Here is a 25,071-nt window from a genome sequence, read left to right on the forward strand (position 1 = left end):
TATGAAATTAGCCCAATAAAGGTTGTCATTTGATTGGTAGGGTTTGTCTCCATTATTGTAGGGTCTTTACTGTATGATATAAAGCACCTTGAGGTGACTGTTATTGTGATTTGGCGCTAAATAGATAAAACTAAATTGAATTCAATTTTAAATGAATTGTTTTTCTTTTTAGATAAATGCTATTTTACTTTGAAAGGTACCAAAATGTGACTTATCATTGTCTCAAGTACTCTCCATTTAAAAGAAAATCATAAGTGATTTATCTCTGTTATGTTATGTTAATGTTATTTATTATTATTAACTCAATTTCTCAAATGTAAACAGTAGAAATGTTTGTAAAGCAGCATCTTTTCCAAAGTTTGTGCTGAAATCTTTTGTGCTGAAATGCTGTTAGATATTTGTTTTACTGTTTACGTTTATGGACATGAATATGAAAATACAAAATATTAATGTGCCGGAGAGAAGCAAAGCAGCTCATTTACATCTGTGTGTTTCACATAAAACTATGTAATATATAAAATACCCCCACAAACAGACAGACAAAAGGCAATGCTTAAGTTCAAAGTGGTTTGAAAGTCATGTTGGGAAAGACTTTTAGCGTTTTCTGATGCTTCAGCTGTTCAGTCTTTGCTTACTTCTCATGAATCCTCACTTTTAATCTTTGTGCTGCAACCGAAGCCATGACTGTCTGAAATCTCCGTTAGGGGCTGATTATGGAGCCTCCATCATAAAGAGCTGGGCTGCGGAGACTCCAGCTGTCCGGTCCCTGAATTTCCTTCAGAGTGGGACCTCCTCCTGCCGGTGAGAGCTGCCCTTTTTGCCTCTGCGTGTTTCGCAGCTGATAATCATCAGATCCGCATGAAGCTGGAGCTGCTCGGTCGGACTGTGGCTTCCCGGGAGAGTTTAGAGAGAAAAGAGTCAAAAACAAAAGTCCAAAGGTGCTTCTGGCTGCTTTTAACTGTCGCTTTCAGTCCCAGCAGGACCTGCTGTGGAGGACTCGCCGGGTCTGTGTTCCTTAACTCGGCCTTTTTGCGGTCCGAGCTGCCGCTGGATGGGACGCACATTTTCTGCTCGCTTGTGCTGCGATGGAAGCGGAGAAACCACCGGGCTCTCTGAGGTACTTGTGATACCTTTAACTTCTGTTTTTCATCCGTGTGAGTGCTGTGAAAAACAAACAACCTGTTGGCAAAGTTCAGTCTTGGTGCAGGTTCAGTTAATTCAGAGTTATTTTATCATCTCATCAGTGAGCGAAAATCCAGATGTGCCCAACTACAGTTTACAGAGTGATCAAAAGGAAACGGCTCATATTCATGTGCACGAGCTAGAGGTCGACTTTAATAAATGTTTTAAGTTAAAATCATACATTTTACACAATCATGAAGCGACGGTTTAATATGAGATTTTTATTTCAAGTTAAACATAACAAAAACAATATCTTTCATGTCAAAAATCAATATTGCACCGCTTAACTTATTCAAACCACGAATTTAGTTTCGGCTTCAAATGAAAACTGTTTGTAAATAATGCGATAATCTGACTCTGATGTTCCTGCAGTTTAACCGTTCAAAATGCAGAATTTATTTATAGAAAGTTTCTGCGTAACCACGTCTGAGATGGATGGTAAACAGCAGATGAGCAGCATGGGTCCCTTTTATGGTTTGCCAGCTTGCCGGCAGCCACAGTTTCTGACTTTAGCACCTGTTTCAGACGTTATTATGCAATTAAATTCTATAAATAAACTCTGCTTCAGAAGTCAGAAAGTGTCGAGATGATGAAAACAAAGTTTTGAAGTCAACTCGACGGCGCATGTGCAAGCTGTCAGACACCAAAGGCGTCCGGTAATGCTCATCTGCTGTTTAGTCCCTATTTCATTCATATTGTTATGCAGTGATTGCAATGCTGGCAATGCTCATGTCCAACTCTGCTTTTTAGTATTGGAGCTCTATTAGAATACATGTACATGAATAAGGGTTCAAAATAATCTTTATATGCTCCTGTCAGCCTTCTCTTTAAAGCAACGTTTTTTGATTGGACAGCTTCTGGAAACCTACAGAGGGGCAGCAACAGGCCTTAGTGAGCTCTGTTGTTTGTACAGACATAACAGATGGCCATATATTTGGGGGAAAAAAAGAAGTCTTTAAGCATGCAGTGCAAAAAGATGGAAATTAAAGGTTTTTTTAAAAATAAATAATATTATTCAAATGAGATAAAATAAGATTAAAAAAAATATCTCCAAAACTTCACCAAAAAGTTTGCACACATGTCAAAAGTGAATAAAATCTTTGTATTTTATGGGTTTTAAATATGAGAGGTGCAAAATGGTCCCATAGTGCTCCCTGCAAAATGTCAATGCAGTTGCCCAGTTGTTTTGCTTTGCATACATGTATGACATTTAATACATGTGTCTCCAGCTGTATGGAAAATCCTCTTGGAGCCACGCCTTAAACCCAATAAAAAGTCCACTATTTTGAATTAAAGAGCCAATTTTAGTGAGGTTTTTTTGAAATTTCCAGGTGTAGCACGTTCACAAACTCAACCCAGAGAGGCATCAGCGTGATCTTTGGTCGGTCTACTAGAAACACATTTCTTCAAAGTTTTGAAGTTCTGTGTTAAACTGAGTATAGATATTCTAGTCTGTTTCAAACTTCACATGCTTGACAACTCAGTTATTGATCCAGCTGCGGGGACGCCTGCATTACAGTAATGAGTCACAGTCACAGTGCCACCTACTGGCAACAGGAAATCAGCATCATGTGATCCCTCGTACAACATTCAGCGTACGTTATGTTTGCGTTGTGTGTTTTTAAAAAAAATCATTTGCAGCAGTATGATGCGTCCTTTGTGGGTGTTGTATAATGCAGCATCATGGACACAGGAGGTGACATGTTTGTGCAACACCCAAGAAGATTCCAGGCTTTAAAACATCGAAATGGGACCTGTGCTTAGTTTATCTGTGACCTCAGTAAACACTCTCTTGATGAGTTTTTGGGCTCAGTCACTAATTTCAGGACATATTTAATAAAATTGCTGAAGTTCATTTTGTAAATTACGATCGTTATTGGAGTCAAGAAGGAGGATTATCCAGGATGTGCTCATTGGCCAATGACCTGTAAACTCACGCATCACTAGGCTCACTTTTCATGCCCAGATCCTCAGTAAGGAGGCTTCTCTTCTTCCATCTTTTCTTTACAGTCAAGTGGGCTTCATGCTGAGGGACCAGTCGTCAATGCCTGCATCTTTAATAAAAACCATGTTTATTAATAAATTTAAAGGTACAACAGAACAGGCTTTTGTGACGGCTGCAAGAGATCGGAAGTTTTACAAATTTGTCTTTAACCTCGACATAAACAATTTAAATCATTTACATTTTCATGGAACTAATGACTTATTGAAAATTAGCTGTGCATAACACACCTGCACCGTTTTCCACTTGCGTATTTATGGTCATTTATTTTTTATTTTCACATGTATTTAAGTTTAATATGTTAACATAAGATTTCACAATATTTAGACATTCATATTTTGATATTGATGTTAAGAACTGTTCTGCAGTTGTTCTGATGACGCCACATGAAAGGACCCGGCTTTCGAGCGTATATTGTTATATTGTTGTGACGTTTCCTTTCATCTTTCCCAGTCTGTGCACTGTGACCTTTAGCATAGGTAAAGATGTAAAAGTGCGCCCCCTCTGTGGCATTACACAAACATTTTAAGATGGAATAGTTCAGTTAATCATTACATCATCAAGTTAATGATTGCGCTTTAACCTCTTGAGTATAAACATTTTTATTTAGCTTCTCCAGTAAGGATTTCAGTGCCACCAAAGTTGACGTCTATTTATGTGCAAGTTTCTTACAGATTTTAAAGTTTGAGAGAGTTTATTTTTTCCTGACTGATTCATCTTTCCTCTGTCTTTATTTCTAGCAGATGTTTTGAGTGAAAGCAGCAGAGACGGGGAAGATCTGCTGCATTTCATCGTTGTTTTCTTGCTCCCGATCAGCAGTCTCATCCAGCAGGTCAGAGGATTTATTGAGGATTTAACTGCGTTATAAAACTCTTTAAAGGCGATCTCCCTGAGAGCTCGGGCTTTTACTTCAGTCTATTTTTCTTCTGGTTGGCCTCAGAGATGCTCTGCAGTGAAAGGAAGCTTTATTCGCAGGATTTCAGTGCTGAAAAATTGGGACAAATGATTGGACGCACGACGCTCTGCTGACCGTTTTTTCATTTTTTTCAATTTTGGATGTTCACCTTCGAGGTCGTTCTCCCACCACCACGTCACAGATAGCAGACAATGTCTACCGATAACAGCCCGCCGCCCCTGCCAGCTTCTCCGAGGTCGTTCCATGCCCTACCTCATCACCCAGCCCCACCCACCCCATCACCTTCCCCCAGCCCGCCGGCCACCATCTGCAGCCGGCTTTCCAATGGCAGCCAGTCGGCGCCTAGCCCCACGAACTCGCGGGGCTCGTTCCACGGCATCTCCTTCCTGCTTCAGATTGGACTCACAAGGGAGGCGGTCACCCTCGACCCCGGAGATGTGTCGCTGTCCTCCGTCAGGGAGCTCGTCTGCTCCATCGTGGATCAGAAGGTAAAACCAAAGGGTTTTTTCTGTACGCTTTCCTTTTTTTCCTCTTTTTTAAATCCACAACCTTAAAGCAGAAGTTTTCAGAATTTAACTAGCATGTCTCACCTTCAGGATTCAAAAAAGTTCACATCCCACATCCACCCAATTAGTTGTATAGAAATGAGGCTCAGCACCTTAGCATCCCTTTGTTCTCCTCACCCCACCTGCAGAGGCTCAGTGCCACACAACTTTCTTTTTACCTTTCTTATAAACTTATTGGTCAAAAGGTCAGAGTTCAGGCACCGGTTTGGCACACAAGTTGAGCAGGTGACCATAGGCTGCAGGGCTGAACACAGCGACACAGGTTTGATTCTGAGCTGAGGCTCTTTGGTGACTGTCTAAACCCACCCTGTTAGTTGTCACTGCACTATTTAATAAGCAGTCCTAAAAAATATTTTAAAAAATCCGGTGTGTGTGTGTGTGCACATAAATAAGCATGATTCGATTCCTTGGATCAAAGTAAGGCTCAAGCATGCCGATGCTGCTTTCCACCCCAGTGTAGAACCCGCTCGCTGCTGAGGAAGCCACAGAGGGGAGAGTTTCCAAACCAGCAGGATGCCGGTCTGTTTGCTGTACCTCTTTTCCTGATTACCTTAAGAGCTTTAAGGAGAGAGTGCTATTTGGTGGAAGTCGTAACAATTATAATCTGTGCTGACCAACAACAATCCCAGCGACTGAGAAAATACAACCGCGGCACGTCTACGTGAATGGAAAACTGTTCTGAAGAAAGTGTTTTCCTCCTTTGGTCAGCCTATAGAAGGAAAACTCACAGCGTCAGTCTTTCTAATTCACGGCATCAACTTCTCCTCCTTTTTTTTTTTTTTTTTCTTTTCCCTTCACTGCCCTGCTGGAATCATCTTTTCTAATCGTCATGTGTCGAGCCTGTCACATTCTGCACTTCAACAGATCTGAACTTTGGCCGCGATATCTGCTAGAGCTCGTAAGCTGCAAGCATTTGATTGCATTTTTGGAGGAAGGAGTGTTAAATGTTCTCCTGCAGTGATGAGTTAATAACGATTAGTCCGCTGCCTGTCCAGTGACTCTGTCAATCTCTGCATGATCTCCAGCTCCATCTTCTTGGTAGTCATCACTGAGCTCGGAGGCACATGAACTGCTCTTTACCTGTTTCTTGTTCGAATGGCCGTCCAGCTCACAGGGGATTTCCCAAATACACTAAGTGTTACTGTGGGTAGGTGCATTCCAAGACAGTCGATTAGAGCCTGTCTAAAGAAGCGGCTTAATAATATGAAGGACCATCAAAACAAATGAGAACCGAAGCACCGGGGTGAGATATTTAGAAGGTAGTTTGCAAACGAGGTGGGAATTGTGCTTGTTTAGAGACTGCTGCAAACCCCCACAGGCAAGAAGTTAATCCTATGTGGACACAAATAATTATCAAGTGTGTTAACTTGTGCACGAAGCCCAATGTTAATGGTCTGATGCCAAAAAACCCTTAAGTGGTCCTTGCGTGGTTGCAGACGGTGATATACAAATATACGAGTCCATCGCATAGCGACCAAGGCAGGCATCATTCTGTCAGACACATCTAAAAATAAAACCCAAAAAAATTGCTGAAATCTGTCGCCAAATATAAGAAAAGTGGGCAGGCCGTCACTGTTAGACGCACTCGGGGAAGCATTCAACTTTATGTCAGAGCTTCTTCGCAAGCTTCTTGTTTCCGCTCTGAGCCTCACCTTATCTCTCACCATCTACTGGTTTTCTGGTTTTTACCACTGCTGAACGTACCACCTGCGTTTACATCACTAAGTGCGTTTCCCAGCAAGCTACAACACGCACTCACAGACACACAAACCCAAATGAACACGCACTGTTTGCAGCAAGTTTGCAGGGCATGATGGGTTGGAGATTAAAACGTAGTGATGCTCTCATTTTTAACTTCTTGCTGCAGACGCGTTTCCAGCACTGGTTGGGTTGTGCGAGCACATCCAGTCTGTTAGGCTGTATTTGTTTGCAGCTTGTCAGTGGCTGAGCTCCTCAGCAGAGGAAAAGTCTTTTTCACAGGGAATGTCACTTCCTGGTTGGCATTGCTGTGTCAGCGGCTGCACTTCCTGTTTCACAGTCGTGTGTTTGGGGTTGGAGGAGCAGCAGGGTGGTCAAAGTGAAAGAAAGTGATAAAACAGCCAGCTGATAGCCTGTATTTATTGTTATTGCACATACTGGCGACCAAAGGAGTGTTTTTTGTGCACATTATTTGGCCTAAATGCCAAAAAATGTGCACAAAGAAAACACTGAAACATGCGTACGTCCAGGTCTCACCACTTCTGTGATATGAAGACACGGCTGCTATGAGGAAGTTGATTTCCAATTTTTAACATGAAAATGAAGTGATGGAGGCTTTGACTCTCATGCATTCTCACAGTTTAGCCGACAAAATCAAAATCATGTTTGAATATTTGTTTAAAAAGCTCCACACGGGTGCAAAATTTCTTTAAAATCTCTTCATTTCTCACTGTCAGGTCTAAGCATTGAGATTTTTAAGATTCTTTCTTTTAATAAAAATGGAAAATAATCAAGTTTTATTTCTATAGCATAACAGAATAAAATAGTAAATCGAGAAAAAGAACCCCTCTCGACTCGCCACATCATTCCTGTTCTGCAACAGCTTCACTGGCTCCCAATTAAACTTCAGATTTCTCCTACGGACATTCAACCTCACCATCTCTGTCGGACCTTCTTCATGTTCCCACTTCTTCTCGCAGTCTTAGATCTTCTTCCTCCCTCCACCTGACTGTTCCCTCTGCCAGTCTATGTTCTGGGACCAGACCATGAAGGGCTTTAAAAGTAATGAGTAAAATCTTAAAATAAATTACAAGAGTTCTAAGGAGCCAGTGTAGAGTCATTAAAACTGGTGTAATATGTTTACGTTTCTCAGTTTTTGTAATAGTGTTTGCACTTTAATGCTTTATGACTGATACTCTTTGGAAAGTCATTACAATAATCTAAACAAAAGGAAAAAAGCATGGATGAGGGTCTGTGTCACTAACCTGAGCGCTGAATGGATCCTTGCAGTATTCTTAAGGTGGTCGTAGCATGATTTTGTCTCTCAAAGATGAGATTAGAATCAAAGATGGGCACAAGCTTCAACAATGAAGCAATACGCCTGCTGGCAAGATGATTTTCAAATATGTCTAAAAGAAACGGGGGAAAAATGAGAACTACAGTCATACCTGTCCACTGAAGTTCACTTGTTAGGGTGGGGGTTATGGTCTGATGTGGACAAGGACACTGATGGAGCAAATATTCTGTTGTGCAATTTATGGAATATTTGTTGACGGCTTTACAGCATACTACAGTGATTTTCAAACACGCAGACGTGTATTTATACCATCGCTACTCCTTCTGAAGTTTTCAGATAAAGCCACATTTGATAGCTTGTTTCCAGTATCTGCTAATATGTATCATCACACCTACAGCGTTAGTTTTCTGTGGTTTCCCCCACACAAAAGCATTTTTTTTTTCATCCCCTCGCTAAGAATCACACCTGTTTAAAGTCTGCTAATGTAGTAAATATGCATGTAATTTGTTGGTGCAGACATTTTCTCAGAATTCAAGGGCAAAGCTGAATTTACTGGCCTGCTGCAGTCAGTCAGCATATGTAGGCAGATATCAGCCGACAAACTGCAAACAAAACATGAGGTCTAGGTGTCACAACTGAGAAAAAGAAATTGTGACATGTGCAGCAGGAAAAGAAGAAGTGAAAACGGGAAATAAAGTGACTGCAGAGGATTTTTCCAGCTCTTGCAGAATCTTCCTCTCTTCTCTGCCACCTGGGAATCTCTGTGCATCTGCATTTTAAAAAAAAAAAATCATAGAAATGCATGTAGAGACTGACCTGCTTGCCCACTCCTGCCTCCAGGTTAAGAATAATGATAGATTAAAAAAATATTGCAACTACAAAAATGTTTTATTTGCTTAAACTACAGTATAATTTATAGTGTCATTTCTTTCTTTGGCTGATTGAAAACCCAAAGTAGATGTTCCAGCAGGAACGCTTAAAGAGGCGAAGAGGTGGAAACTGGTCTCGTTTGGTTTGTGCCGAAAATGACTCGATCGCTGGAATTTCTCAACTTTTTTCCTCCTTTTGCATCCACATCATAAGCTGAGAGCTCCGTCTGTGGGCGGGTGGATGCATCTGCTCTGATTTACTGTAGTCCTGCCACTGCCGTGTGTGTGTGTGTAGGAGGCCAGAGGAATCGTGGCAAAGTATAGGGAAGTTCCCCTCCTCTGCAGGTCGCCTTGCTACACCCTCATCCCATACCACCCTCACCATACACACACACAGTCCCATCCTGGATTGTGAAACACTGAAACCGCAATATTTTTAATCATCACTGAGCAGGCGATAAGCAGCGATAAGGTCGCAGAGAATTTTTCTCCTGCAGCTTTCAAAACTTTACAGAGCTTTGCAGCCTCCTGGTTTTGGTCTTGCAGCATTTTTTTAGTTGATGTGTTGCATCAGCGGCAAGTTAGCAAAGGAGCAGCAGCAGCATGCATGGAGTTGTAGGAGACTTGTATTCTGACTTTCAGTCTTATAATCTGTCACTTTTTCAGAATTGCAAAGAGTCTCCTTTACTGTGAGTGCAATAACGAACAAGCAGGCCGGGCACAGAGGTACTGAAGGGTTAACCAGTTCATCTCCGAAAAAGGCAGCGTTAGGGGCTTGTTTTGCTTTTAATTAACTGAATTAAAGATCTTTTAGAAAGGACCTTTTTCAGTCACCATAAGTAAGTTTACCTGTAGTGTTCTGCAAGGTTCGATTTTAGGTCCTCTTTTATTTTCTACTGATTTTCTACACAGATGGAGTTTTCCTTGAGACTTGGTGATCCTAAAAACCCAGCCTCTGTTTCAAACTTAATACCTCAAAGTCACAGTAACCTGTTACCATCAGAGCTCTTGTGTCAGAAACTCAGGAGTTTGATTTGGTTGAGCTCTCAGCTTTAAACCAACATACTTTAAAATAAATAAATACATTTAAAAAAAATCCAGACCTGCTTCCTCTACATTTGAATAATCTTGAGAATAACACCAATGCTTTCACAGTCATACCTGGGGAAAGTCATCTGTACATTTATCTCTCAGGGCTTGACTCATTGTAACTGCCTCCTTTGTGGTGTGAACAAAAAAGTCACTCTCGCCTCCAGCTGGTGCAAAAAGCAACAGTTCAGCTTCTTACGCACTCTAGCAGACGGTGTTACATCACCCTGATTCTGGTCTGGCTTTCTTCTCTTTACTGATATCTTTTAAAGCACATCTGGGTGTGGAGCTACAGAGTAGAAATATCTCCCTCATACGAGCCATCGCTCACCTTAGACCTCATGTGGGGTCCTGCTGTCTGCTCCCAAGTCTGGAGGATACTGCTTGCTGTTAGCATTACTGTTAACAGTAATAAGAGGAATTTTCCTTTAAAGACAAATTGTCCTTTAGTACAAAATGTACAGAGAATACTTGATCTCCATTTGCTTCATCATTTGTGACCACTGTGAAAGTTGCAAGCATTAATATGGATCAGGAATGAGGAAACTCCTTTAAATCTCCCCTTTTAAACACATTTTTATTGACTTGCTTTTGGGTGATGTCTTCTTACTGTCTGGTTATCTTTTAGTTGTCTTGCTTACTGCCTGCCTCAAATCTTCAAATGTCCTAAATAGTTTTTTTTCCTTTTAAATTTTGTGCAACTTTAGTGTTTAGCTCTCTATAAATCTTCTGTTTGGGTGTCCTTCTGTTGCGTACGTGTCAAAGCACTTTGCAAACTCTATTTAATTGTAAATCATTATATGGCTAATAATTTTGAGTGTCTTGACAGGTCTGTGAGAAGTGCAAACATGAAAGGAACTGATAGTAGATGGCTAGATAATTTGTGGCATTGTTAGTGGTTGCGTTTGTTTTGACAGTTTTACGCTGTTGAAGCCTGCTGCTGTCTCTGTTTACCTCATTCCCACCAAGCTCTGCTAGCATTTTAAGGGGCTGCTCAGAAAGGCCTTCCCCTGATTAGGTGCTTTTCTTCTAACCTGAAAAGACCCTGAATCTGGCCCTATAGGGGGCATTTTCAAACCTGAACCAGCCCACCAGTTCCTGCACTGGAAAGCACCCTATTAACGTACTTAATCCCAGCACTAACAGCCCTTCATCACTCAGCACATCCTACAGCAATTTATGAAGCTTAAAACTTTTAAAACAAGCAGCTTCGGTGGGGTGAATAAAAAGAATACTGTCTGTATTATTTCAAAATTTGGATAATGTGATATTTACACAGTTACAGTTTGAACTTCACTAACCTGGATTATGACCTCTTAATGTTTCTCAGGTTGTTGTGATCACATCCAAATGCTTCTAAATTTCGCATTTGAATGTTAGAAAACTTGAAAAAGTCATGTTAGGTTATTTGACAGTGACCAGTGGTTCATGTGTTAAATTTCTTCCTCAGCAACAATAACCAGCATTACAAAACTATGTGCTTGCTTTTAATAAAGGATATCCTTTAAAGCAGTGTCTCTCTTTGTTGTGTCCTCTACTCTGCTGGTTTCCATGGCTGCCAAGGCCAGGTGGTGCTTCAGGTGGAGACATGAATGTTAGTAGCACAGGTATGTGAGAGAGGGAGTCAGTGTTATGGTGCTTTTAAATACTTGTAACTCTCGTTGTCGTTGTAAATCTTCAGGTGTGCAGCTCATGTCACCCCAAACACAGAATATACATGTTGTTTACACCAAAGGCAAATGGTGATTAACACAAAATGCATGAAGAGAATGAAGAGAAAAATCAGAAATTAATGTTCATTTTGCTAGCAGCAACCTCCACTAGTTTTAAAACATGAAACTAATGCATAAATGCCAAAACTGCAGTTCCTCTAACATTCACTCCAGTAGTGAGTCAGTCTTCATAGACTATTTTAAAATAGCCTCAAACAGCAAAAGCAAACATGTTTACAGCTACAAATATGGTTCTTGAGGATGTATATTTCTTTTAAATTACTCATATGCAGGACTTAGGACATGCTTTTAGCTTTTTTCCACATGTAACTGCTCAGTTTGGTTCGACTTGACTCAGTTTTTAGGGTTTTCCACTAGTTGGTAGTACCAGGTACTTTTTTTTGTTTTTTTTAAGTACTTACTTGGCTGGGGTTCCAAGTGATCTGTGGACGTCCAAAAATGTGATTGCATGCCACCGATTGGCTAGTCAGTGGCGTCGCTCGATGATTGATGACAGCATCTCCTTCACGAAAATTAAAAGCACCATTTTTGAAATCCAGAAACACAAACCAACACGGCAGTCCCCGAGTCTGACAAAAAGCCACTGATCGAGCAGCAGGTATACCATCACCTCAACAAACATCCTCCATTGTTGTGGTGCTCGTGTCGCAAATCGATAACATCACTGGACTTACGGCTGTGTTGCTATAATGACCCCACGCTTATTATGTCCTACTCTATCCTAATGGAAAACAACCAAAACTGAGTCACATCCTGTTAAGTTTAATAGGTACAAGTGGAAAAGAGCTAGTAGACTAGCCGCCGTATCACCAGTTGTAACCGCTAGCTGTCTGCATGGCTTCACCTTTTGACCCCTCTGCTATGTTTGTTTGTGTGTTTGGTTCTTGTTAGAGTGTTTTTAATGGAATTATCTGACTTTTAATATGGTTAAAACTGTGCTTAAGTTTTAATGAGTAAAATACTAGTATGTCAGCAGACTGTTTGTTGCAAATGAATATTGGCTGATAACTTAGCACTCCACCCTCTGGTCCAGATGTGGTCACTTCTGACTATAAAAACCAACATGGTGGTTTCCAAAATGCTAATTATGGGTCTTCAACATGTAGAATCCAAAAGTCTCTGCTATAAACTGTGCAGATGGTCTGTGTTGGCCGAAAAAGAAATGGGGTAAAATATTGACTTTACTCTTAAATTTCAAGGTTTTACTGTTTTTAAAGTGAAATAAAAGCCATTTAAAGCACTGTGACAGGTTCCGTCATATATCTCTGTAATAAATCAGCTACATGTGGGTCTAGAGGTCTGCACTCTCGCCTCAAAGCAAGAAGGTTGTGGGTTTAAACCTGATTCATAGTTGGCTGAAGGTGCAGGTACATAAAGCAGTGGGTGGGCATTAAGTAATAAATCAAATAATTTCTTTGGTGCTTTTTTATTTAAAAAAAAAAAGTCTACTTTTGCCCCTTAAAATACATAATTATCACCAGAAATTCAAGACTAGTATAAAGGTGAAAGACTAAATTATTTTCTGTGTACCTGTTCCCACGATCATCAGATGATTTGAGTGTTGAGTAAGGATTTGGGTTAGGGAAGTAGTGCTTGTGGGTTATGGTTAGGGTGTCTCCAGGAAATGAATGTAAGTGGATGTAATGTGTCTCTGAAATGACCCGGCTGCTGTCTTTGTGTCAGATTTATAGAGCTTCACGTGCGTCTGGTTCTGCTTTTATATGAATATCATTAATCTCATTGCGGGGCTGAGTGCATCTGCACATATGCTTCATTTTCACCAACATGTTGTTGAAATGTTAAAATGCACAAAGGATTTAAATCACCTAAATCAATAAATGACTTGATGTCAATTAAAAATTAATGCAGTTAAGTGCAGAAAAATAATCTAACATTTTATATTTATCAATTAATCCCTCTTTATATTGACTTTATAATTTTTTTCACATTTGTTTTGTTCATTCATATTTTTTCCTCCCTATTTTTTGTTTACATCATTTGTTTTCATTTGTTTTCATTTATCTACATACATTTTACGTCTTTAAAAAAAAATCTCTGTTCTCTCCCGATTCAGTATGCAGATGAGATGGCTATTACAGGGTAGATAAACTAACAAGCAAACCCTTAAGCAATGCATTTAAGGAGGAACTGGATTAGAAACGAGTGCCTCAGCGGGACAGCTTGGAGACAAAGCTAAAGAGGAAAGGGTGAGATGGTTTGGAGGTGGGATATATTGGACAAAGGATGATGAAGATTGAGGTGCCAGGCAAGAGGAAGAGATAAGTGGAGATTCATGGATTACATAATATCCTTAGGGATTAATAAAGTATTCTGATTCTGATGTAGTGAAGGAGGACATGCAGAGGGTTGTTGTACCAGAAGAGGATATAGGAGGCAGATGTTGGCGACCCCTAAAGGGAATGTCTGAAAAGGAAAAAAAACATAATGAAATGATTTATTTGTGTATTGTTGTGGATTTTGGCAGTTTTGGCCCTCTGTAGAAGCTCTACAGACACACATTCATTTTCATATTAAAAACCTCTTTGATAGATATTAGATGGTGGGTGAGAAGAGCAGCCAAAGATCGAGCTCAGGCTAATATCCTACAGCAGCAAGATAGATGTCTTCACCCAAAACTGTTTTTTGTTTTTGTTTTTTTTTAGGGGATCACATGATTCTACAGGGTAAGACGAATTTAAATTTCCAAGGTTTTTATTTTAATAAGGTAAAGAAGAAAAGTATGGGCCCCACTACAGAACCCTGTGGAACTCCATAGTTCCAGGTGTGTTTCAAGTGCATAAGAGTAGATGGCTTATGTACATAAATTGATTTTGTTTGTGTAAATAATCTGCTCTCCATATGCAGTACATACAGACAGTGTAAACGGGTTACTACATAATCCAAAAAAATATATAATTATAAACGGCAATCATAGGGCTACATTAGGGTGGTTTAAAAAAATGAGGAAGTCAAAATCCAGAAGTTAAATCAATTAAAGAAATGTAAAATAAGATTAAAATTCATAATATAAGAAAAAAAACTATTTTAATGTGGTTTAAAGTTTGGAATATGCCAACCTTGATTATGATGCTTAGGCAGCATGGAGCATATATGGTAAACGTGTGTTCACCTGTCTTGGTGCAGAGCCGCGAGTAACCAGGAGGCCTGATCCAGATGACCTGAGCAGGGTCGCAGCGTACGAGCACATCTGAGACCATGCAGGGTCTCAAAACCAAGAATTACAAGTTTGACTGCTCAATTTTACAGGAAGCCTGTGCAATGACCTCACTACAGGTGATCAGTGGTCACACTTACTTCTTTGAACTAAACCAAACTCAACAGTGTTTAGTATGACTCACACAATGTAGTTCCTTTTATCCCAGTAATGTTTTCCAGTCTCAGTAATAAACTGCAGAAATGGGTCCATTGTTTGAGCCTGTGAGAAGCTCATTAATGACTTTCTCCTGGGCTCTTTCTCTGCTGATACACTCTTCAAATAAGCCTTTATGTTTCATTTCCAGGTTTTTCCAGAATTTTATAAATTCTTAATAATAAGCAAGGTACAGATGACTTAATAAGAAGTTTAATTGCAGCCAATGTGCACCAAGGCTCAGCATACAAATAAAATTAAATAAGGATTATTTTGAATAGAGAATAAAGCAAAGTCACTATACTAGAGTCCCCCCCAAAAAAACTGAAGCGAAGAATGAATAGTTCGACTTGAATTAAATTAAAATATTAAAATTATATACTTTTATAAATGTTAGTGATTAAAAATGCTATTAAAGGAGTAAAGTGTTCAGTTTTAGTGTTTTAAATGTGAATGTGAGGAGGTTTAATCCTGTCACTTACTTCCTTTTATATAAGATGTTGAATTAAAACCCATTAACAGCAACTCTTTTTTAACTTTTAAAATCCCAGCTTAGCTTTTCGAGCTCCATTTGTCGTCTCATTAGTCAAGAAAATCCCTTGAAAAGCACAAAGTTTCCAGCTTGAACTCTGATCCCGATCATCACACAGCTGCTGTCTGAAACTAAAAGTGTGTTATAAAATCTTTTATTTATTTTGTTGAGTGTCTCTTTAGATTTTGTGTCCTCGGATGCTTTAACTTCTCCGAACTGTCGAGTATTTTGTGTGAGCCCTAAACTCCCACGCTCAGTCATATTTTCTCAATATGACTTTAGACCTCATGTTTTTGATATTAATTTAATTATTTAATATATAGTTATAGTTAATATACAATCTTATAGGTTTTTTGTTTTATAGTTTGTTTATAGATGTAATGAAAAGGTTTGAGTTTCGGAGCTAAGAAAGAATGTTAATAAGAATGTTGTTTGTTGATTGTCATTTAATTTTGTGTTGTTTAGTCCGTTATAACCGGTTCTGCACTGTGGTTAATCGATTACTGGTTGTTCTACGCTCCTGTGCTCAGTTATGACCACGAGGTGACCGAAAGCATGAGATCCAGAATATGAGCAGTGGAAATGGGCTTCCTCCAAAGGTTGAGGCACACAAGGGGACTAGGGTGGAGCTGCTGGTCCTCAATATCGATAGTGCCAGTTTAGGTCATTTGGCCACTTGACCAGAATGGCTCTTAGGTGACTCCTATGCGTCTACTGAGAAGAGTTCCCAGGGCAGCCACAGAACATGTTAGAGAGGTAGCGTCCCTCGGCTGGTTTGGGAAAGCCTTGGTTTCCCCTGGAAGAGCTGGAGGAGGTGACCGGGGAGACCCGGACCCTGGATAAGTGGCCATTGTTCATGACGGGACAGTTTGGCTTAGATACAGTAAATGAAGAGCCAGATATTAACCAGCTAACATTAAACTTTAAGTGCTATAATTTATTAAAATCCATTAATGACAGATTTCTTAAAATTAAGCTGGGATACTTGTTTCAAAGTGTGATTGTCAGGGTTCCTGGGTCGGTGACCCAGTGTTTTCAGTTTTGTCGTTTAGGTTATGTTTACATTATGTTGCCACATCAGTGTTCTCACTTCCTGTTTTTCCTGTGTCAGCTCATCTCTTGTGTTATTAGCCAGATTATGTTCAGCTGTGTACTCACCGGTCTCTCATTATCATCCTCATCAGTCTGTGTATTTAAGTCCTCTGTTTCCACTCGTTCACTGTCGTGTCATTGATGTTAATGTCGTCTCTCCGCATGTATGTTCAGATCAGTCAGCCAGCCATTCAGTCCTTCAGTCAGTCAGTCCTTCATTCGTTCATTCAGTCAGTCATCCACCCAGTCAGCCATTTCAGTTCATGTTCTGTTCATCCAACCTACCTACAATAAACCCCATTATCCTGCACCGTGAGTCCAGCGTTTGGGTCATCTCTTCCTCGCCTCCACACACGACACTCCTGACAGTGATCAACCTAAATGCTTCCTACGTTTGTTTATTAATTGAAATGCACGCCTCCATCAGTAAATAAAGGACATGTTCATAGATGCAAATTATGGACACATTTTTTTTTTGTATTCACTTTTTTTGTTGTTGTTTCTTTTCATCATTGCAACGGGCTTACTCTTATTTTGAAAGTTTTGGCCTAGAGACTACCTTTATCTCGGTAAAAGTGTGTGTTCCCCAAACAGTTGGTGAGGGGTTCCAGTAGCGCAGAGGGTGCTGCACTAAAAATCTCATTATGAGTATTTTGGCTTATAGCAGATTATCTTGATCAACGGTGGTTTGAATGGAAGATGCCGGCCTGCTTTGCCAACTCTTCTGCGAGCAGCAGTGAAACTTGGACAAAGTGCAAACAGGAAATGGAGAGCGTTCACCTTAGCTGCTGCAAAAGGTGCAACTTTTACTTTAAAGGCGAACATCAGTACAAAGAAACGTATCACTGGGCTTATCTTACATTTATGTGGTATTATTACATTTTTATTTAACAAGGAAGAGAACCTCAAGAATTTAATTGACTCATTTGTATGATTTGCGATTCATTGCTTCCTGCGGCAACATGCAGTATACACGTTTTGTTTTGTGCTTTCCTGGCCAATCGCTGGGGCCCAATTAGCCCCTCTGGTGAGCTGCACTTCTGCTCCAGCTACTGCTAAACTGAGTAATAGTACTGAGTGAGAGGAGGAATGTTTGAGGTCGATGATTGAGAGGTGAATGTTTGCTTTTGGAGTTCGAGCGTCACCTTTAACCCCTCACATCGATCTCACACTTGGCATTTTCCTACCTGTTTTATGTAATTAGTATAGATAAGAGCAGAGCTGCCACCACTTTGCATGGACTCTGAGTCAAGTAGGACCCTTCTCTCTGACTACAGTTTGGCGAGGTGAGCTGTACGCTGGCCCGAGGCAACGACGAATGTCTGTGAGAAAAAAGGCACATGTTCCAGTCTCATATTCCCTGATCCAGATGTGCTAGACGAAATGTCTGCACAAGTGTTTCAACATCATTTTATATTAAAACGCATGTTTGCAAAGCGGTGAAAGAAGTATTTACACTGGAGGACAGTAGTAAAATCTGTAATAAATGTGTGAGGAGAGTTGTTTTGCCTGTAAATGTGTAGTCAGATCTGTTAATGTGTTCTCAGCTCTCTGCATGAGCTCATTTACCTGCCAGAAGCTTATCCGTGTCCAGCAGGAAGTTTTTATACATAACAGGCTTTTGCCTGCAATTGAAATAAAAGAGGTTGGGTAATTTTTCTCCTGAATTGAGTCTTGCAGGAAGTGCAGTGAAGACACCTGCCTGCAAGTTTGTTAAAATGGCAGATGATCAGCAGTAATAGCATCTAATTACAACGCTGGTATTCAACTGCTAAATGTCAGCACGTGAGTGACCTGGATACTGACCTCATTCACCTGCTTCCATTGTACCTGCCACTGTGATAAGAGCCAGGAAGTGGGTTTGTTTCCGTCTGGGCGATGTCGTGTGATCAGAAAAAGGAAATTGGTTTGCGTTTAATGTTTACTTAGCTCTGTGCAACCATGTCGAATCTAATCGGGATATCTGCAGCTCATTTACATCCAATTTGTCAGGTGAGATGACATCATGTGCAAGGATCACCTTGTCTGTGTCTGCTCCTCTCAAAAGGGGGGCTTTATGTCCAGTTTTTAATGTCGAATGACCAAAGTTAGTGTGAGAAGTACTGGAACGGTGTCTGTGTTAGTGGGCTCGCTGGTAGGCAGATGTCTTCCTGTGCTTGACAGCATGATCTCTGAGGTCACCGTAAGTGGGGAAACTTGCTGCTTCCTTAATTAAAGTCCTGGCCATTAAAAGTGATGACTGAAAAACCACAGTGAAAGAAGGAGAAGTTAAAAAAAATGTTGTAATATTAAACGTATTGGACTCGTGCCTCAAGCACAGAGGGCGAGTCATGCAAGAGATGTTAGACTGTGTGTATCAGAAAACTGCTAAAAATGATACTGTTAATGTTCAGAATGTACCCAGGCCGGCTCTGATTAGTTACTAAAAATAAAATACAGTATATTAGTTTATTTAATTAATGAGCTGGGTGCTTGAGGTGGTTTAAGTGACTTTGAATGGTTGGTGGTATCAGACGGGCTGGTCTGAGATTTCAGAAACTGAAGATCTGCTGGGACTTTCCCAAATAATCAACTCTGGGTTTACAGAGAGTGATATATAAAAGACAAAATGTCCAGTGAGTGACAAAGACCAGGCTGTTTAAGGTCATAGAAGGCAACAATAACTCAAAGAACTACTCATTACAATCAAGGTCTGCAGAAGAAGAACATGTCAGACTATAGCAGCAGAAGACCACACCATGTTCCGCTCCTGCTTTGGCACACTTTGGACATTTTGAGACCGAATGACAATCGTGTAAACCCCACAGCCTACCTGAGTATTGCTGCTGACCACATCCATCCTTGTATGACCGCAGCGCACCCATCTTCTGATAACACATCATGTCACAAATCGTCTCAAACTCATTTCCCTAACATGACAATGACTTCTCTGTACTCAAACGGCCTCCACAGTCAGCAGATCTCATTCGAACAGAGCACCTTTGAGATGTGGTGGAACTGGAGATTCACATCAGAGATGTGCGGCCAGGAAATTTGAACCCAAAATCTCTAAAGGAATGTTTTCAGCACCGTGAATCTGTGCCACAGAGAATTAAGGCGATCCTAGTATCATGTAACTAATATAATGGCTACTGTTGTGGAGTAGAGATGAGCAGCTGTAACACCTCAGGTACATTTTTACAGCAGATTCGTGAGCTGAAGATTACAGTGGGGGATGTTACCTTGAACATTTTTGGTCTCCTGCTGTATTATTCACCCACAGAGGGTTATTATTCATCAAACATTCCTGTTTCTTATGGTATAAAATAAAGACTTCAATACAAAAAGTTTTGCAAAGGCAGTGTGCAAACATAGACAAATTTTCACCATTACCCTTTGGTCTTCTGTGGTTTATCTGATGATGTTTTGGTCACAAACCATTAAAATCGTCTGTGATCAACTTCAAATTCCATAATTCCGATCTGAAATGAGACGCAGAGCAGAATCTGCTGGTCCTTTTGCCTTCAGCTGGAGTTTGAGGAGCGTTTTGTGTTCTTTCTCTGTGGTTTTTCAGCAGATTTTGCCGTTTCTTTTCAGATCTGGTCACACTATCGGCTGTTTCCATTTATGTTTAAGAGATTGTAAAATCTGGAGTTTCTGCTGCAGTTGTGAACTTTTATCAGTAAAAAGTCGCAGCGCTGAGAGGCGTAAGCTCATTTGTGAAATCTCAGCGCTGGGCGGCTTTGAGTTGGTGTCGAAACCCTTTCTTTTTTCTTTTTTTTTTTCTTTTAACTGTGGTCGTGTTGCTCCTGAATGAATGCAAAGGAAGCGGTGAGGTCAGTTTAACACACGCGGGGGTATCTGAGGAGGGAGGATGTTTTTGTAGTGTGTTTTCGTGTGCATGTTCTTCATGTTGTAATGAATCTGACACACACAAAGTGAGTCTCTGTAACGCATTTTGTGAGATTTTACTATGAAATTGCTCCAGTGACTGCGCTGTGGTCGATGTCCTCTAAACTGCAGGAAAACAAGTGGATGTGTTGTGGTCCGACTTTAGGCATCTTTGGAAAACGACTGTGGAATTTTATCGCTGTCATCGTTTACATTGCAGCGCTAAGATTTAAATAGAAAACGTGAATGAGAGCCACAGGAGCCAGCTTTACAAACCAGTTTGTTTATGGTTCTTGCCTTGGACTTTTTTCATCTATCTTTTTAAAATAGTAAAGAGCGCCCTAGTAAATTTGTAAATCCAGTAAATTTATGCAAAGTTAGGGAACTTAGGCATAGTTACAGCAGGTGGTTGGTGCCATGCCCGACTCCGATAGGCCGTCAAAGACCGCTTGGTTTGACCAATGTGCATGCCTCCCCGGTTAGGCCAAACATAGCCTGGCTTACCTCTTCAAGCGACATCATTAGTGCGATCGCTGTCCTACACTTCTTCGACAGATGGCTGGCTCTGCAGAAATCACTAATTAGTAAATATGTGAGAGGACAGTGTGTCACTTCTTCCTCAATTAATCTGCAAAATGCAAAAATCACGAAACCTGTGCTTTGCAAGCGTGCATTTGAAAAGCACCTGTCTGTGCGTCAAACAGAAAGTGAGTGCAAAAGAGGGCAGAGAGACTCAGACTGGATTATAAGTTATCGTCGGGCACAGTACGAGGCAGCGGTGCCTGATGTGAGCACACCCTGAGCGGATTCAGCTGGTTTCTCATAATAAAACAGTTCTTCCCAGTTCCTTCCTCACGGCGCCGAACCCATCAGTCCCACCATTTTCTTTACTGTTAATTATACAATAGGATGGGGCTGGAAGATCAGGAACCTTCTTGCTGTGAGCTGACAGTGCTGACCGCCACCCCGCAGCTTATTAATTTAACGCTGGTATTGGATCAGGACTGTCGGCAGTATTATAGCAGAGGTGGTGAAGTTGGATCGGTGCATCGTTGGCAGCCAGGATCAGATTATCAGATTTAGTTCAGCTCTCTGGAAACTTTGAAGTTCAACATGGTGTACATCTGTGAGGAGAGTCTTACCTGACTCAGAGTCTGTGTGAAGATCTGCTCTGCTTCCATCAGATACTAATTACATAAGACAGGTAGGAAAATCCCAAGTGTGGGATCGATGTGAGGGGTTAAAGGGTTCAAACTCCAAAAGCAAACATTCAGCTCTCAATCATTGACCTCAAACATGCGTCTCTCAGCACTGGATTGCTTTCCCTACAAAGAAACATGTCACAGGGCTTATCTTACATTTGTGTAGTATTATTAAGTTTTTATTTAACCAGGAAAATACACTCAAGATTAATAAAGTCCTCTGTTAGTCCCCTGGCCCATGAATTAATCCATTTTCATTGTGGTTTGCAACTCATTGTTTCCTGTTGCAAATGCAGTAAAATCTAAAATCCTGCTCTTTCCTTATTTAATACTTTTGCAAAGCCAATCACTGAGCCCAATTAGCCCCCCTGGTGGGCTACACTTTTGCCCCAACTAATACTAAAGTGAGCACCGAGTGTGAGAATACGAGTAAACGTCTATATGGAGAACCTTCTCCTACATGTATGTTATTTATTTAAAACGAGAGGAGAAGATAAATGAGTAACACTATGAAACTGAAAAGTCCGACTATCATCTAAAAATTGAAACTGAGCCGATCTAATACTGATCTAAAATCTGTTGTTCTAAAAGTGGATGATAGCTCCGTGACAGCAATTGATTATAAGCAGTGATTTTAAAAGTAATCGGTAAAATCTTACATTTTTAATCTTTCCAGACAATCAGTGGATCTAACCATCAGTCAACACTGATGTAGACTTGTGAAAGATGAGCTCAATCAGCAGTTATTGTCCTTTATTGGCAGCAGATAAATGGATAAAGTAATACGTGCTGATGAATTTCATACCAGCTGTGCCAGACGTGGTGCTGCGAAGCTTTTATGCGAGGTTATTAGACTGGAAGACAGGGGAATCAGGTGGCCTTAAACAGCTGCTGCAGGAGGGTGTTAAATTAAAGGAATTAATGATTAATTTATGAAGATTGCAGTTTGGTCTCCTGCAGTCACCTCCGGATATTCAAAGCGAGCAGCAGAAAGTTCAACCTGAGCTCCTCTTTGGATAAAAAAAACAAATAATAAAGAGTTCAAAGGTCTCAGAAAGAGAGCAGGGGACAGAGAGTGTTGTCCATGAGCCAATTTCATACCATTTAAACTGATTCAGTCCTCACTCAGGTAACATAAGCACTGTTTTATTAATGCACAGCCATGATTTGGTGAGTTTTGTTTTCATATTTTGCATTGAGCACTGATTTTTAACAAGTGGATGAATGAAACTCCCACTCGCTCTCACTCGCTCTGACAACCTTGGCCCTCTCTGTGCTGCATCCTGTTGTTTCCTGAGCGAGGTGACAGAGACGAGCGGATGCCGGGGAAAACACTCGCAGCTGTTTGCCTTCACGTTTCCCATCAGCACATTTTACCGCCGTCCCTCCAGGCTAATTGCACGCACACGGCAAGCGCGATCGAGAGTTTTATTGGAGCGGCGGAAGACAGCAGCGGTTTTATCTGTTTGTGCTCTTGACGTCGCTACCGGCCCAAATGTTTTCACCTCCTGCTGTTAGGTGTGACACAAACAGCAGTTGCTGTGCCTTTTTTTCCTATTTGGTCCAGAAATTTCTGGGCAGTGACACAATTTTTAGTTTTCTGCCTGTAGATGATGACAGCAGCAACGGGTTAAACAAAAACACTGTATCGGCCATCGTCGAGTAAAAGCCTTTTCTATACACAGCCCTCTCTCTTCAAGCACTGAGATGTAATTGGATACATAAACATGATCTTAAGCGGCTGTTTTATTGACCAGGATTATTTTTAAAGGTTCTGTTTCTTCATCTAAAACAAGCAACCAATCACAGTGAAGTGCTCGTAGTCCAGGTGCACGTCATCCGTCTATGCTTTGGTTTCCAACAAAGTCATTTTTTAAGGTAGTGTTCAGATATTTTCTGCAGAAACATTTCTCTTTTAGCTTTTGTATTTGCTTCAAGGCTTTTAACACAGTAACTTAGCAACTTCTAGGATTTATCTCTTATTCCCTGTTGGATATTGGTGTTATTAACAGCAGATGCAGGTAAGGGAAATCTGTGGGAGCCAGAAGTTTCAGTTTTTCTTCTACTTCTGTCATCACACCACCAACCCAGCGTCAAAGTTGGCCACTGTGCAAACACAACCTCACAAAACGATCTACATGAGAAGTACCATCGGCATTTAAAACACCCCAAGGTGCAGGAAACAAGCTGTTAATAGGGAGATATTGTTAATGCTAATGTAAGCAGAATAATATTGTACAAGACGCCTGCTAAAATTAAACTTTTTTTTTTTCACCTGCTGTACTTAAAGCACACATGGGCCTAGAAGCACCTTTTAAAATTGCGCGTGTGGTTTCTGTCATATGTGTCATAGTCTTTAATAAATCAGGAGTTTTGGCTCCACCGTGCTGTCTGGAGGTCAAAGGTTAAAGCTTAGAGCCTGCAGGTTTTGCCCTCTGAGACCCTTGATGACCAAAATCAGACTGTGGAATTTGGTGATAGCATCAGAGAAGAGTTAGAGAAAATTACAGTGTGTGTGTTTGTGTGTGTGTGTAAACCCGGTTAATGGAGGATTACCCATAAAGAGAGGATCAGTGTGTATTAAACACACACTCTGGTGCATTAACGGTCCCCTCAGTGCGCTTCTCTGCTCACCTCAGAGCAAACGTCAGCTGACAGCTCCATATCCAACACTATTGGATGGAGACCAAATGCATCGTCATGGCAGCTGATCTGAAGTGTTTTCACTTCTGGTTCAGACCTCACCCAGTCCGCTTCCTGCTTTAGTCCTGCTTTCAGAGGTTTCTTTGGTCCAGATGATTTTCTGAAAGCTTTTTAAAAATAAAAATAAAAGGTTGAAATGCTTCATTCGGTTTGATTAAAGGGGCCTCTATCTCCTGTTCCAGTAAGTTCGTATTAAACATGGTTTCATATGGCGTATGATTAATGCCTGTGAGGTAAAAGTAGAGTTGGTGTATTTTCAGGGAGAAAATAAAACGTTAATGTGTGAAAACATCATTCAGGCAGAATGGGAGAGGAAGATGTAAGATTATTTCAAAGCTGGAAGTGTGCATGACATGTTGCTGATGGTATCTGATTATGTTATATTGTGAAATGTCTTTTATAAAAACATGCTGGACAGGAAGTGCACGTCCGTGGTAAAATTTACATGCAGCCCGGGGCGCCCATTGTCATCGTTAGGTTAACAGTCATCAATTTGAATATAAGCTGATGATGCTCTATAGTGTCAAAGTCCACCTTTATATACTGGCCCACGGGCTATTTTATCTCATTCAACATCTGGCTGAATATTCTTGTATTCAGGTGGCAAAATTATTAAAGAACAGCAGGCAGACGAGGAAGAGGAGCTGACACATGCCCAGTAGAAGTTCACAACATAATAGTAAAGATTTTCTCTGCTTTCTATATCTAAACTGTAAATTTAGCGTATATATATATTTGCTCAGTTTTTATTGGATTTAATCTACACACATTTTTGTCACGGTGAGAGCTACAGCTCACTTCTCATTGATGCAGAATTTCAAAATAAAAGCTTGGTACCTTCCACGATACGCTTGCTTCAGCTAAGTTGTTGAACTTGTCCGCTGTGAGATAACCACGGATTATTTCAAACCGTGAATCATGCAGGAGGTGTGTTTCTGCATGACAATAAA

At 40.6% G+C, this 25,071-nt stretch overlaps 1 protein-coding gene across 2 annotated transcripts in view; it reads left to right on the forward strand.

The window, feature by feature from the left end:
* The first annotated feature begins 827 nt into the window (after positions 1-827).
* The window catches only part of LOC100705149 (serine/threonine-protein kinase D3), a 54,414-nt gene continuing 30,170 nt past the window's right edge, over positions 828-25,071 (forward strand). The window contains exons 1-2 of one of the 2 annotated variants that reach the window (XM_003446654.5): positions 828-1,117; positions 3,928-4,588. In XM_003446654.5, the coding sequence (XP_003446702.1) occupies positions 4,292-4,588 (297 nt within the window). In that variant the 5' untranslated portion in view covers positions 828-1,117; positions 3,928-4,291. Of the gene's footprint in view, positions 1,118-3,924; positions 4,589-25,071 lie in introns of both variants that reach the window. The other variant, XM_005452412.4, reaches the window with a different exon arrangement.

Source organism: Oreochromis niloticus, linkage group LG15 (genome assembly GCF_001858045.2).
Source record: "Oreochromis niloticus isolate F11D_XX linkage group LG15, O_niloticus_UMD_NMBU, whole genome shotgun sequence".
NCBI classification, from domain to species: domain Eukaryota; kingdom Metazoa; phylum Chordata; class Actinopteri; order Cichliformes; family Cichlidae; genus Oreochromis; species Oreochromis niloticus.